This window comes from Colossoma macropomum, unplaced genomic scaffold, assembly GCF_904425465.1.
Source record: "Colossoma macropomum unplaced genomic scaffold, Colossoma_macropomum, whole genome shotgun sequence".
In the NCBI taxonomy this organism is placed as follows: Eukaryota; Metazoa; Chordata; class Actinopteri; order Characiformes; family Serrasalmidae; genus Colossoma; species Colossoma macropomum.
The window spans coordinates 48,249,266-48,263,567 of record NW_023494787.1 but is presented as its reverse complement, the minus strand read 5'-3'; the positions used below and the strand labels follow the sequence as shown (position 1 = coordinate 48,263,567).

Below are 14,302 nucleotides of genomic sequence, written 5' to 3'. Positions count from 1 at the left end.
TCTCTAGAACAGAGCGTTTCACACCAAACCACTCTGAATGACTTTGTTTACATCTTAACCGTTTAATTATGCAGAAGTTATTTGAAAAAGTACTGGAATTCCCCTTTAAAATGTGTCAGATGTAAAAAATGTGATATTTTTACTGAATTATTGCCAAAAGAAGTAGATTAAAAGACAACAATGATGTAGATGTAAACGGTTTTATTTATTTTAGGGCAGCCAATCAGAACAGAGTGTGTCTATGAGGCCCTACACAGTGCAGCCAATATATCAGACCTTTACATATATCAGGCTTAAAGGCACAGGTGGTTTAATTCTAAGGAATAAAGAAATATTGGAAAATGGACATAAAATTGAATTCTGATGGTTATTTGGCTATTAAACCAACACAAACAGTCTAAAACCCATTGATTAAGTGGACAATTTACTATGATATGGGCCCTTTAATAGTCTTTATTTCAGAAGAAATGCTGGTGTTTACAAACTCTTGGACATAGACTTATATGGAAATGATGTACACACTCACATCGAGTAAATCCAAAGCTTCACTTTTCTCAGTGAACCTCAGACCTGCAGTAAAAAGAAAAACAAATATGGTCCAGTTTTCACAGCGTATGCAGGGCTGTATGTATGTGATGGCCTCCCACAGCTCTGATGGCACTGTGAGCTTTTGCATTTGAAATATTATCAGCTAAATTCATGATCCTGGTCCTCCTACATGGGATGGGATAAGCACTGATGGGATTGTTCTCGTGGGGGTGGTAATCGGTTTGCTTAACGTGGCGTGAAAAGACAGTGTTTGAACCCACGCCTGCAACCCCACAGACACCATGCTCAGCACTGAAGATCCCAAACTGTGAGGAATTGTGCAAATGCAGTTACTGAAACAGTTTACATTAAAAAACACTTTTGTTTTACATATTTTACTAAAATGCACTAGAATATATAAACCTGTTCCACAGAGTTCAACAATGCTGTGAAAGTGCTCGATTTCAAATTAGTAATGCATACAGTGCTGTGAAAAAGTATTCGCCCCACCTGATTCACTCTGTTTTTTATACTCATCACATTAAGGCCCAATCCCATTTCTTCTTTTTACTCCAACTGGTGGTTTTTGAGTGTCACCCTAACCCCTTGGAACTGAGTTACAAGGGGTAGTGGTTGAAATCTTCCCTCTGAAATGAGACCCTCAAATAAAAAGAGCGTTACTTCATTAACAGCTACTAGCGCTGCTCTGTAGGCAACCCTGCCAGTCTGCAGTGACAGCAGAGGAGGGTAAAGTTCAGCTCCTCACTGCTGGGCTTTAGTTACATTTAGGGCATATGATCTTCAAAGAGGGGGGGCAATTATTTACTTACAGTTTTTAAACATCTCAGTGTCACTGCTGGACTGAGAATAGTCCACCAACCAAAAATATCCAGCCAACAGTGTCCTCTGGGCAGCGTCCTGTGACCACTGATGAAGGACTAGAGGATGACCAACACAGAGCTATCGTCTCTGACTTTACATCTACAAGGAGGACTGACAAGGTAGGAGTGTCTAATAGAGTGGACAGTGAGTGGACACAGTGTTTAAAAACTCCAGCAGCACTGCTGTGTCTGATTCACTCAGACCAGCACAACACACACTAACACACCACCACCATATCAGTGTTACTGCAGTGCTGAGAATGATCCACCACCCAAATAGTACCTGCTCTGTGAGGGTCCATGGGGGTCCTGACCACTGAAGAACAGGGTAAAAGGGGGCTAACAAAGTATGCAGAGAAACAGATGGACTACAGTCTGTAACTGTAGAACTACAAAGTGCACCTATATAGTAAGTGGAGCTGATAAAATGGACAATGAGTGTAGAAACAAGGAGGTGGTCATAATGTTATGCCTGATCGTTGTACGTATTCAACAGGGCTGACAGTAATCAAGCATGCATATGTCTAGTTTAACGGATCCCAATCATCAACTAAATTTGGTTTATTGGTTAAGTAACTAAGAGGGCCATAACTTTTTCACACATGGTCAATGTATATGAATGGAGAGGCTGATTGAGTAAGTATGAAAAGTTGTCCATCAAAAAAATGGCACCATACGTATGTCCAAAAGTTTGTAGACACCTGCTGATCCAGCGTTTCTTCTGAAACGAAGGGTATTAATAGTGAGTTTGTCCCTCTTTGCTGCAGTAACAGCCTCTACTCTTCTGGGAAGGCTTTACACTAGATGTTGGAACATTGCTGTGAGGATTTGATTGAGGTCAGGTTCTAATGTTGGATGGTCAGTTCTGGATCACTCCAGCTCATCCCAAAGGTACTGGATGGAGCTCCATCACTCCAGAGAACACAGTCCCACTGCTCCACAGCCCAATGCTGGGGGGCTTAACACCCCTCTGGGCATGGTGACTTTAGGCTCATGTATGACTGCTCCAGAGCCCATCCCAATTTTCAATTTCGACTGAGAAACTATTATGAACGAGTTACGATGATAAATTTGTCTACATTTTTTCCCCCTTTTTTTTCTCTTAAGCAGCACTTCATAGCCTAAATGGTGTGGAGAGGCCTAAATCCACATTCATGCTTCAGTGAAATAACAACTAAAGTACAATTAAACGTACTTCCCAAAAACACCTCAAATCGGACTGTTGTTTTGGTCATGTGATGACGGTCATCTGGGTTTGAGGCCTAGCTGTTTGTACTTCTCTTATTGAAAACAATCTACTTTCCTTCGCTGGTCTTTATCACGTCCACGGTGATGTGGGGACATCTAGTGGTTTCCAAAATCCTCCGACAGCCACTCATAATCCCAGATACTTAAATCTGAATGATATTAGAGATTCACAGTTCGTGAGTTTTTATGTCCTATTCTGATTTCTTTACAAACAAATTTGCTGATTTTGAAAATAGCTAAACACATAAAACACAGTGAACTTTTCAAGAACTTTCTATCATCCAAAGTCACAATAAAGATCATATCATTTGCTCTTTAATGGGCCAAACAATGCTAACGCCAGCCACATAATTGGGGTTGCAATAAACAATGATCAGAATCAGTACATGGAACGAAAAACAAAACCAAAAACAAACAACCTCTTTCACAGAGTGTTGTGGAAAAGATGAAGCTGAGATTTGCCAGCTTCTTATTCAAATTTCTGTTACATTCAGGCACCAGTGCACCATCATGTGGTCACTGCTGCGTCTCTTAAGGTGCACCGCAAAAGTCAAATAAGAAGCTGGCAAATAAGAAGCCAATACAGAGCCCTGCTGGCGACATCCCACAGCAGTTTAGTGGCGCCCATTTATGCTGAATTCATAAGAAGTATTTCAGGCTGGACAGTCTTTCAGAACAGAGCTCATTTACATACATCAGCTTTAAAGACGCAACAAAAACAGCCTGTTTCATTCTAAGGGATAAAGCAAGGTTGGAAAATGTTCATGTAAAAATGAATTCTGATCGTTTTGGTACACAAATCCACATAAATGTTGACATCTGAGAGAAATAAAATAAAAAATGAGAAAAACGCTGAAGGTTCCTCAAATGCCATGAACATTCAGACTCCAAGTCTACTTGTATGTTGTTTTGTAAAATGCACACAAATTGTAGATGAAGACACACTCGTTTCTTTTGCTGTTCACTTTTATTGATAATTTTCCACAACATAAAAATCTCAGAAAATCACAGAATCTCTTTGAAGTGAAATTTGTAGTAAAGTGTGAAATATGTGAAACATTTGCACTGATTGGATGCAGGATATGCAGAATGCAGGTACATCGTGGTAAACTTTTCTGCCACATTATATGTAGTAACTCCAGAATTGTTGTCATCCTTAGTGAAGATGAGAAAAAAGGTTATGAAGTCTTTGTTCATCAGGTTGATCTTAAACTGAAATTATGAGAGGAATCTAATCTAGTCAGGAAAAAATATTCAAAGTAAAAACCCTAAAAATTGATAATGACAAAGTATTATTATCACTCTTGTGACTGAATGCAATCAACGTTCCAACATCCAGTGTAAAGCCTTCCCAGGAGAGTAGAGGCTGTTACTGCAGCAAAAGAGGACAAACTCACTATTAATACCCTTCATTTCAGAAGAAATGCTGGATCAGCAGGTGTCTACAAACGTTTGCATGTATAATTTATCTATATTTCCAGGGTGTGGAAAGTACTGCTAATAACCACCAATGACTGTCTTGATTACGAAAGCTTTTAAACAACAAAGGCATTTTTAAATTTCTTCCTCATTCTTTTCCAAGGGTGCCAATAATTCTGGAGAGCCCTCAACATTTTCATCACATCCTGTCAAGGGACAGATCAAAAAGTTACAAAGTACAGACTGAAGTTATTTAGCATGTTTAGCAACAAATAAAGAACTTTTTAAAGAAACTTCAGTTTAATTAGAGAATGATAAATATATAGAAACGTCCTTAAACTCTCATAAACACATAACTTACATATCAGTATCATAGCAGCTACTGAGTAATGAGTCTTATTATTACTAATAACTGAATAACTGATTCATAACTGAGCTGAAGGCTAGGGGTCAAGGTGTTAAGGCATTTTGATTTTTGTAGAGCATAACATGAAATATATTATCTTTTAGAGAAAAAGGAGAAATCTGTTAAGGCTGAACAGGCAGGACGTCTTTGCTCCACCTGTTCTACACTGTGCAGTACAGTAGATGCAGGATGCTCAGTAGGATCAGCATGTATACGGTCCCCATTGTGTAGTGAGGACTGGAGTTAAAGATGCTGGCGTTGTTAGCGCTGGTGGCCCCCACTGAGCTCTGAGTGCCTGTGATGAGTGAAGAAGCAGTAGAACATTAGATGATACACTCTCAGAAATAAAGGTACTAAACTGTCACTGGGGCAGTTCCCCTGATTGCCACTGGGGTGGAACCCTCAAGGGTTCATCTCAGTACCTTTAGTCAGGGAACATAACTGAACCATAATCCACTGAAATGATATGTTCTAAGCTGTACTGACTCCACACACCCCGTCTCGTCTCCAGGACTTTATTTTACTGTTCTGTTTTAAAACATTCGGTTATGAAAAGGTACAAATACGAACTTTTCACCTGGAAAAACGTATTTAAGGTTCACAATCAGACCTTAAACCACTGTTGTACCTTTGAGGGAACATTTACACTGTTTGTACCTTCATGAATGAAAAATGTACCTGAACAGAACCTTTATTACTAACAGTGTCTGTGTTTACATGCAAAGATTTTTGCCAATCTGATTGAATACATTCCGATTACAGATTCAGACTGAGGTGTTTATATTCTCACTCTACTAAACAACCCGATAGAAAATCTTCGTTTACATTCACACTACAAGTAATCCAATCCAAAATGACACACATGTGTAGAGAACCACTTTGTGTAGACGTTACTATGACAGCGAGCATCATGTGAGGCCCAGTCAGAGTGAGAAGAGTTTTCAGCTGGCACACTTGTGTTTTTAATTGTTTTAAAATTACGGCAGAAAACGTCCTTCACATGTATTAAGGAAGCGTCGAGAGGAAGACGTCGTGTTCTGAGACACATAAGCTGGACGTCCGTCCCACCGCCGTCTTTTAAAGATCAGAGCATAAACTTCGTCTCCTCTACAGACCAGTTTCTGCTCCGCCATGTTGAACGGTATAAACTTTCACTGTGACGCGACGAACATGATCAGACCGGACTTAAACTTTCCGATAGGGAATGTAATCAGATACAGGCGTTTACACGGATATTATTCTTCTATTTAACAGATTATTTACAGGATTACCCACCTCGTTCAATCAGACAGGAATTATATTCCGAATGGCCTCAATCGGACTAGACTATTCCGATTAAGGTGTATACATGGACGTACTCTATTCCTATTGAGCTATTAGTCAGATTATTAACGGATTATCAGGCTGCACGTAAGCGTGGCTAGTGTATGACAGAGGGGGCATCACCAGAATAAAAGAATGAGGGACTGTGTTACAGTGATTTTACCATCGTTATGGGATGAATCTATACAATATGATAAAACACACCAATTTCCAATAAATAACTTAATTAACTAATAATAGTGACTATTGGCCCATATATCATCTATACTGGCATACCATAATATTGATACACAGTATGGACTTGTGCACACGTGGCTGTATCCCAAATGGCTGTTTGTTAGCTAGGCACTGTTGCAGGAGCCAGAATTCTAATTCCTACCTCTCAGAAAAAAGGTACTATACTGTCACTAGGGTGGTACCTTCAAGGGTACGTCTTCAGTACCTTTAATTAGGGAACATAACTGTCCCATAATTCATTGGAATTATTTTTTTTTAAGCTGTACTGACTCCACACACCCCGTCTCGTCTCCAGGCTTTTTATTTTATTGTTCTGTTTTAAAACATTCGGTTATGAAAAGGTACAAATGTTTTTTCCCCCTGATATAGAATTACTTAAGGTACACTGGTGGACCTTGAAACCACTGTTGTACCTTTGAGGGCACATTTACATTGACTGTACTTTGAAAAACCAAAAATGTACCCATACAGTACCTTCCTTCTGACTGTGTAGGAGCAGGGAGCCATTTGAGATTCAGCCCAAGCGCGGGGAAAAGGCATGTCCAAAACCGTTAGCTTGGTGCTAACATAAGAGAAATTGCATAGAGGCACTAGTGGAAAATTAGCTTTGCCACTGAAGTGGTTATTTGGTAAGCAAAAACTACTTAGTGAAGGTTTTTGCATTAAACTGTGCCATTATGATGCGTTTATTGTTATACGACAAAAGGTTTAATACTTGATGCTGCAATATACGGTGAGGGGCGACTGAATGTTCACTTTGAAACAACAACACAGTCCCATTCTTGGCAGAATAAGTGTTTATCTTGATTATCAATAATAATGAAAACGTATTTGAAAATTTGTGTATTGTATCATATTTTATGCTGTCCTTCGTTTTATAGAAGCAATATTCCACCTTTTTATTTTAGTGATTTTATCACAGTTAAGGGGGTTTTACTCCACTTTGCATCGTACCTAAGAACACCCCCCTATGAGAAAATCACTGTAAGGCATGGCTTCTTGTGGCTTATTGCTGTATTGACACAATTTGCTATGTGCTTCAGGTTGCTTTGAAGGAACTCTTTAAAATCCATAAAAAGCTGAATGAACAGTACTTTTACTAATTTCTGTAAACACATGCTTTCTATTTGGCTAATGTTTACAGTAAGAGAAAAAGCAGACCAGTCCAATCAGAACAAGCTTGGTCAGATTTATAAGAAAGTAGCAGCACTTAGGAAGCTTGGGCACATTAACTTTATTAACACTGACTTAAAAATCATCTGATATACTCTGAAAATACTGTAATATTGAATTTTATCAATATCACCCAGCACTATCAATAATAATCACAGTAAGCAATTTTTTCACCAAGCAGTGAAGTTCATTGACAGTAGGTTATGGTTGCCAAACAACAATGGATAGCATAGTGATTTTTAAAACCTGCCACATTAATACAGAATTTAACTGATGTGCAGTAATAGGAGTATATCTTGAGCATTTTACACTGGACATGACTTTTACTCTGAAACAGATTTTAAAACTGGAACTATTCATTTTAGAAACCATTACAAACAACAATTAAGCTAACTGATTAAGCTGTTGTAAGTAAAGCATTGGGTGACGCTGTAGTACAGCAGATGAGGTGGCTGGCGTTAGAGTCAGAAGTAGCAGAATTCTTATGTATATTAGGGCAGTGTAGGAGAAGCAGACTTACCTGCTACAGCTGGCACAGCCAGGACAGTGAAGGACCTGGATTGAGCGCTCCAGTCGTTCAGAGTGAAAGCCAGTTTCAGGTTCCTCCCTGTGGGAAAAAACTGGACAATGAAGACAGCTTCCACAAAGGGGACTATATGTTTCTCTTATAACCAAAGCAGAAAGATTGGACTTTTCGAAAACAATTACAACAGATTATAATTAAAGGGAATTCCACCAACATTTCAAAATTTCTGCATATTGTTTGACCTCAGCAGAGTTTAATTCCTCTAAAAGCTCCCTCACAAAGTTATAACACGAAATGGTTATGAATATGATGCCTGATGCCTGAGACATTGTTTTATGATAGTTTTGCAATAACCTATTTTTGAAAATACGGTCATAGCAGAGAAAGAGCAAGGTGAAACAGTCCCCATAGAACACTTACTTTTTCAAATTTACCATATTTTACTACCATCAACAATAAAAAAATCAGAAGTTACACCTTATTTACTTTCTGAAACTGGTGGCTACATTTGTATTTGTGGTGACGTCTGGTTCCTATCATCATCATCACTGTAAAGAAATCTACAAATCTACACTGTAAAGAGTTTCTACAATCAACCATTTCACACCAAAACACTCCGAATGGCTGTTTACATTTCAACCACTGAATCATGCAGAACTTTGGTAAAATTGGCTGATTTTGAGGTCACTTACCAGGGATAGAGATGGCCAGGTCGGTGTAATTGGCCCAGCAGGTTGAGAAGGGGATGGTGGTGTTTCCGTACAGGCCATCGACTAGGTTCCCATTAGCGTCTTTGAGCACGGCTGTAATTGTTAGAGTCGTCACCCCCACTGATACACAGGCCCCCTAGAGACAAAGGCCGACGGCATTCAGTGGGAGATTTATACAGTATACAGACTTCCACATGCTGCATAACTTTGGCTGTCAGCGTCAGCGCTAAGGCCCTCTTTACTGCATATTTTGAAAATGTTCCTGCTGTATCACAATCTCTTTGTGAGCTGTTTTAGAGTAAAGATCATCACTAGTGCAGTGACGATACAGCATATAACCACCTACAACAAGCCAAACACGTTTATATATTGTGCTTGATTTTGACTGCCGAGAGCAAAGATGGTCCAGTCATGAGTCGCATAACATGCACACATCTGTATGTGCTATTTTTTTCCGCTGTGAAATGTGCTTTATGCAAAAACTACAGCACATTTCATATTACATGCTTTTTCCAATATGTTAAACTCAGCAAATAAATAGAAATTTGCCCAAAAATGCCAAATTAAAGGTTGGTCCCTGTAGTAAATTTGACGAGGGGGCATTCAAACTTTTGAATAGGGCTAATTAAGTAAAAATCTGATATCATTGACTTCTTCTTCTCATCAGAGTGCTGGTGAGAAGCTCACCTCCTGGTCCGCTGCCATGATGCACGGCTGTACGCTAAGAGGTCCAGGCTGCACCCCAGCTACCGGCTGCTCCACCACGATCAGAGAAGACACGCTCTTCACCGTCTGCACCGGTGGATCCTGGCGCGTCACTTCCTGACTGGCCACCTGACCCACAGAGACAGAGTCTCTCAGAACTGTATGTATTACCAGGCTATGTGGCTTTTTTTAACACACTGTTAACTACATGTCTCCTAAAATAAATAATGAGAGAAATCCATACCATCGCCTTTAAATACAGCTGTCTTTTCTAAGTTCTTATGCACATATTCATCAGAGAAATGTATTAGATATAATGTAAATAAAATATATACACAATATATACATAGTATGTATTGTGCTCATTTTTTCTCTCCTGCATTTTGGTCCAAAACAATTTTGCCAGCCTCTTCTGACCAATCATATTTCTTCTGATGAATATATTTTTATGAATTTAGGTCGGAAAACTCTTCTTGTTCAAAAAACATAGAACTATATTGAATAAATTCTGTTTTCCTCAAATTATGACTTTGAGCTGCTACAACCAACCCCTCAGTCAGTTACATTTAACCCCACTATATCAACAACTCCTGTTTGAGCAGAGACTAAACTGAAGCAGACTAACTTAGCCATGTGAAACCAGTATTATTATGCTAGATATATTTCGTATCTTAAACGTATGTGAATATATTTCTTTATTAGTAATGGCTAATATGAGTGTGTATTGATCTGACCTGGCTCCAGGACGGGTCGCTGGGCGGAGGAGATGGGGGAACGACACCCACTGATGACACGTTGAAACCGATGGACTGGCTCAGATTGCCGGAGACCGCAGCCTGGCCCAGATTGTCAGCGATGTTCTTCAGCACCGCAAACTGCTCCTCACCTGCGAGAGACACAGACAGGTCAGCCAGGTGCGGAGGTAAAGATATAATAATAAAGAGATGATACCTATAATGATAAAAATAATGCACAACGTATAAATGATTCTCATTTGTTTTTTTCTATATTATTGCTAAGCAGACATCAGCATTCACATCAATGGCTGTATCACTAGATGGCTGTTTAGATCTAGTAAAAGTGAATAAAGCTATCTTGAATAAAGTCAAAGGCCACTCATTTTTTATCCCTACGTCAGCACTCATGAGCACTTTCAGGAAGAGGTGGTCAATGTGGCAGAAATATATCATGAGGAATTTTCACAACACAAAATCATGTATCACAATTTTTTTGTTTTTCAGAGGTTTGTTATGTTGGAACACATAAAAAGAGAACCAGCAGTGCCACATTTATCAAATGATTTTTCCTTAGTGTGCTGCACTAAATCTAGTTAAACATGGCTAATTATGCTCTTTTACAGTGAAGCATACAGATCGTAATACTGACGATATCCACAATATGCTCAGAAAAGTATATTGTGATAAAATCTGAATTCAGAACCATTAGCCAACTGTGTTTGCACACAGAGGAATTAGACCTCCGCATTTAACCCATCCCTGCAGTGAAACACCCTCATATATGCACACTAGTGAACACACACACTGGGGGGCGGCTGGGGGTTGGGTGCCTTGCTCAGGGGCACTTCGGTAACGCACTGTCGCCCAAGGGGATTGAACCGGCGACGTTCCGGTCACAAGGCTGGTTCCCTAACCTCCAGCCCACAACTGCCCCACAATATCAATGAATATGGTCATATTGCTCACTTGGCCTTGGTTTACACTACTGTACCACAATGATACAGTTAAGAAGGCATTGATACTATATACTTCAATTCATTACTGATCAAATACGATTCAGTTCATACCATTTGATTCAGGCCTGATCCAATATGATTTAGGTCAGTTAAATTCAGGTTGTACTGAAACACATTACATTTCCCCTGACTTGCGGCAACAGTTGTGTGCAAAAGTTTGGGTGCCCCTGGTCAAAAGATGTTTTGTTAAAAATAAGTTAACACAAAACTTAATAAGCTAACAAATCCTTTACAAAAGAGACATATTTATACATTTTTATGCAAAATTACTGTTTATGTGTTGAATTTAAACACTGGGGGGAAAAAAGGCATAAAATGTGCAAAAGCCTGTGCAAATGTTATGGCACATAAATTATGTTTATGTTTTTCTTTTAGTTTTTTTTTCTCAAACATGTTAAACTCAGCTAATAAACAGAAATAGAATAAAAACATGCAGATAAATAAAAGTTTGTTCCCTGTAGAGGATGCTTGCTTAAATGGAAAACAAAAGCTAAAGATAAAAATTTCAAAAGAAGGCCAATCATTCCCAAACATTTAATGGTAATTTCTGCTGTTAGTGGTGAGTGGCTGCTCACTGGTGCTGTTGGTGGACGTCTCGTTCACTGGAGGCTGTTTGATCTCCACCTGAACGCTCAGCCCAGTGGAGCGCTTCCGCCGCGCTGAGCCCTCCCGAATAATGTTGGTGATGCGGATCATGTTGGGGGGAACCTTCAGGAAGGCAGCCAGGTTGGTGACCAGCTTGTCCCCGAAGAACTCCGCCTCAGTCATGAACGGGAGGTTGAAGGCGACGAAGAGAACCGGAGACGTGCGGATATCAACAGGGTCGGAGCCTCGCAGCAGGACGTGCATCATTTTGTAATCAGGATCAAAGAAGTTGGAGCCGAGAGTGGAGCTCAGACTCGGCATGTACTGACCTGGAGGACGGAGAGGATAATAAAATTGGCAGATACAAACTGTGAGCCACGTCTTTCATGTATGTATCTTGCTTTTGTGGCACCAGTAAGAATTACAATGATCCAACATACAAACACGACTAACTATGAATTAAAGCTTGGAGCCAAAAATTGGCAAAACATTATAGATTTGGGTATCATTCAAAATATTTCAACATCAACGAAGTCTATTTTTCACAAAATTATGTGACATAATTTTATCTTTTCCTTTTTAAAGAGCTTATACCACGACAAAAAATACTTTATACCAATCATTTATCAGTCCAAACAGTCCATTTATGGAAACTACGCTGCAAAAAACACTCAGTTTTGTTTTTATGATGTCATGAAAACTAACTCATTTACCTACATCCTCCTATTCTGCCTATAGTCCCTACAGTTTAGCACCACCCACTGAAGCTGAATTTATAAGGAGTTATAAGGAATGAGATGTAATACAGGTAATTTACATACAGTTGCAAAAGTTTGAACACCCCTGGTCAAACTTTTTTGTTGTTTATTTCCTAAGGGCATGTAAGTTAACACATTATCTACAGGAAACATAGTAAACATTTTTCTGCATATTTTTACTGCACAATTTCTATGTATTTGCTGAGTTTAACTTACTGGAAAGAAAAAACACAGAAAATCTAAATTGTGCCATAACTTTCGCACAGGCCACATTTGATGTTTCCAGTATGTTAAGTTCAGCAAACAAACAGTAATTGTGTATTAAATGTGCAAAAGTGAGTTCTCTGTAGATGATGTGTTAATTTTTTTTCATTTAGAAAATCAACATGTCATTTGACTGGGGTGTCCAAACTTTTGCAGACAACTGTAGTCATAAACATGAATTTAAATTGTTTTTGGTATATGGAACCTCACAAATGTCATACATGGACCTCAGAAAAGTAAAAAACAATAAAAATGCAAGATATGGGACCTTTAAGCTTTTTTGTGACCTATATGTAAACTCAAGTAGGTTAAAAAATCTGGTTTTGGTCACTCAGCAGTGTAGGAATTTTAGTCTGTGTAGTGAGAGTATTTATGACTGATTTTAAAAACATATGTGATACAGACAGACAACTAGATTTCTAGATGTTGTAGCAAGCACGATTATTGACTCACAATAGCAGATTTTATCAAATCACTTTTGAGCTCTACTGTACCTGGGTAGGAAGGCTTCAGCAGGGTGTAGTCCGTTTTGTCCTTATTCCACTGTGCGTTGGTTGGTGCGACCAGGCGGTTGTTCACATAGACGTCCAAACGCTGAGGATTTGAGTAAAATACAGCAACTCGAACCGTCTGAAAAAAGAGCAAAAAGAGACAAGTGGCTAAATAACTGACAGCCCCAACCTCATTAGCCTTAATGGGAAACTCCACTGATTTTACTAAATTAAATTAATACAACTGTAAACAGAGTGATTCAGAGTGGTTCGGTGTGAAACGGTTTGGTGTGAAATGGTTCAGATTACTTTACAGCAGTGGTGATAGGAACCAGGGGTCACCTTGACTACAACACAAATATAGACATTTTATTTACTATCCAAAACCACCAGTGAACCTACACGAGTCTTTTGAGTTGTTATATGTTAATGATGGAAAATAGTAATGAATCTGAAAAAAATAAGTTTCTTTGCGGACAACTTTTGCAAGATGGGTGGCTCCCCACTATGAATGGATTTAAAAAAATACTTTTTTTTTTGGTCAAAATGTTACGTCAAAACTACTGTAAAACAGTGTCTCAGACATCAGGGAGCATATTTGCAACTATTTCATGTAATGACGTTCTGTGAGGGAGCTTTTAGAGGTGGATGTCTGGTTCTTATCACCACCACTGTGAACAATTCTGACTCCAAGTTTCTCTAGAATAGAGCATTTCACAAGAAACCACTCTCAATGACTTTGTTTACATCTCAACCATTAGAAATCAGTGGAATTGTAGATCAATGAGTTGTTAGCGACACATAGCGAGGGAATATAGAGTGTATACTGGTAGTGATCTGTCGTACCTCAGTAGGACTGGCATTGAGCATCATGAGTCTCAGTTTCTGTGGGGTTGTGCTGGTGAAAAAGACGTCAAAGGACTTGTTTGTGGCTATGATGCTGTAGAAGAGAGACACTCTCTTTTGACATGCGTAGCCAAAGCACCAGCCGTGGTCTTGTGGGCCTGAGCAAACAGACAGGATGGGACACACCGTACATTATCATATTAACAGCAACCCCTCCAAAGGTCAAAATCTGTTATTTAACAAAATCATCTGATCAACAAAATGACATGTTTTGTTGATTTTCTAAGTGAAAATAAGTTAACACATCTACAAAGAACACACTTATATATGGCAATATTATTCCATTTATCTTGAGTTTAACATATTGGAAAAAATAAAACATACAATATTGAACAAGCTATAGCTTTAAAACCACTCTGTTTCTACACTCATTGTCCATTCCGTCAGCT

General features: G+C 39.0%; 1 protein-coding gene across 1 annotated transcript in view; it reads right to left on the bottom strand.

The window, feature by feature from the left end:
* Positions 1-4,612: 4,612 nt before the first annotated feature.
* Positions 4,613-14,302, bottom strand: part of LOC118804975 (fibrocystin-L-like) — an 82,872-nt gene continuing 73,182 nt past the window's right edge. The window contains exons 70-77 of the mRNA XM_036565566.1: positions 13,854-14,011; positions 13,011-13,146; positions 11,485-11,823; positions 9,891-10,042; positions 9,139-9,285; positions 8,434-8,587; positions 7,736-7,822; positions 4,613-4,777 (exon numbers count right to left, since the gene is read on the bottom strand). Of these exons, the coding sequence (XP_036421459.1) occupies positions 4,644-4,777; positions 7,736-7,822; positions 8,434-8,587; positions 9,139-9,285; positions 9,891-10,042; positions 11,485-11,823; positions 13,011-13,146; positions 13,854-14,011 (1,307 nt within the window). The 3' untranslated portion in view covers positions 4,613-4,643. The remainder of the gene's footprint in view (positions 4,778-7,735; positions 7,823-8,433; positions 8,588-9,138; positions 9,286-9,890; positions 10,043-11,484; positions 11,824-13,010; positions 13,147-13,853; positions 14,012-14,302) is intronic.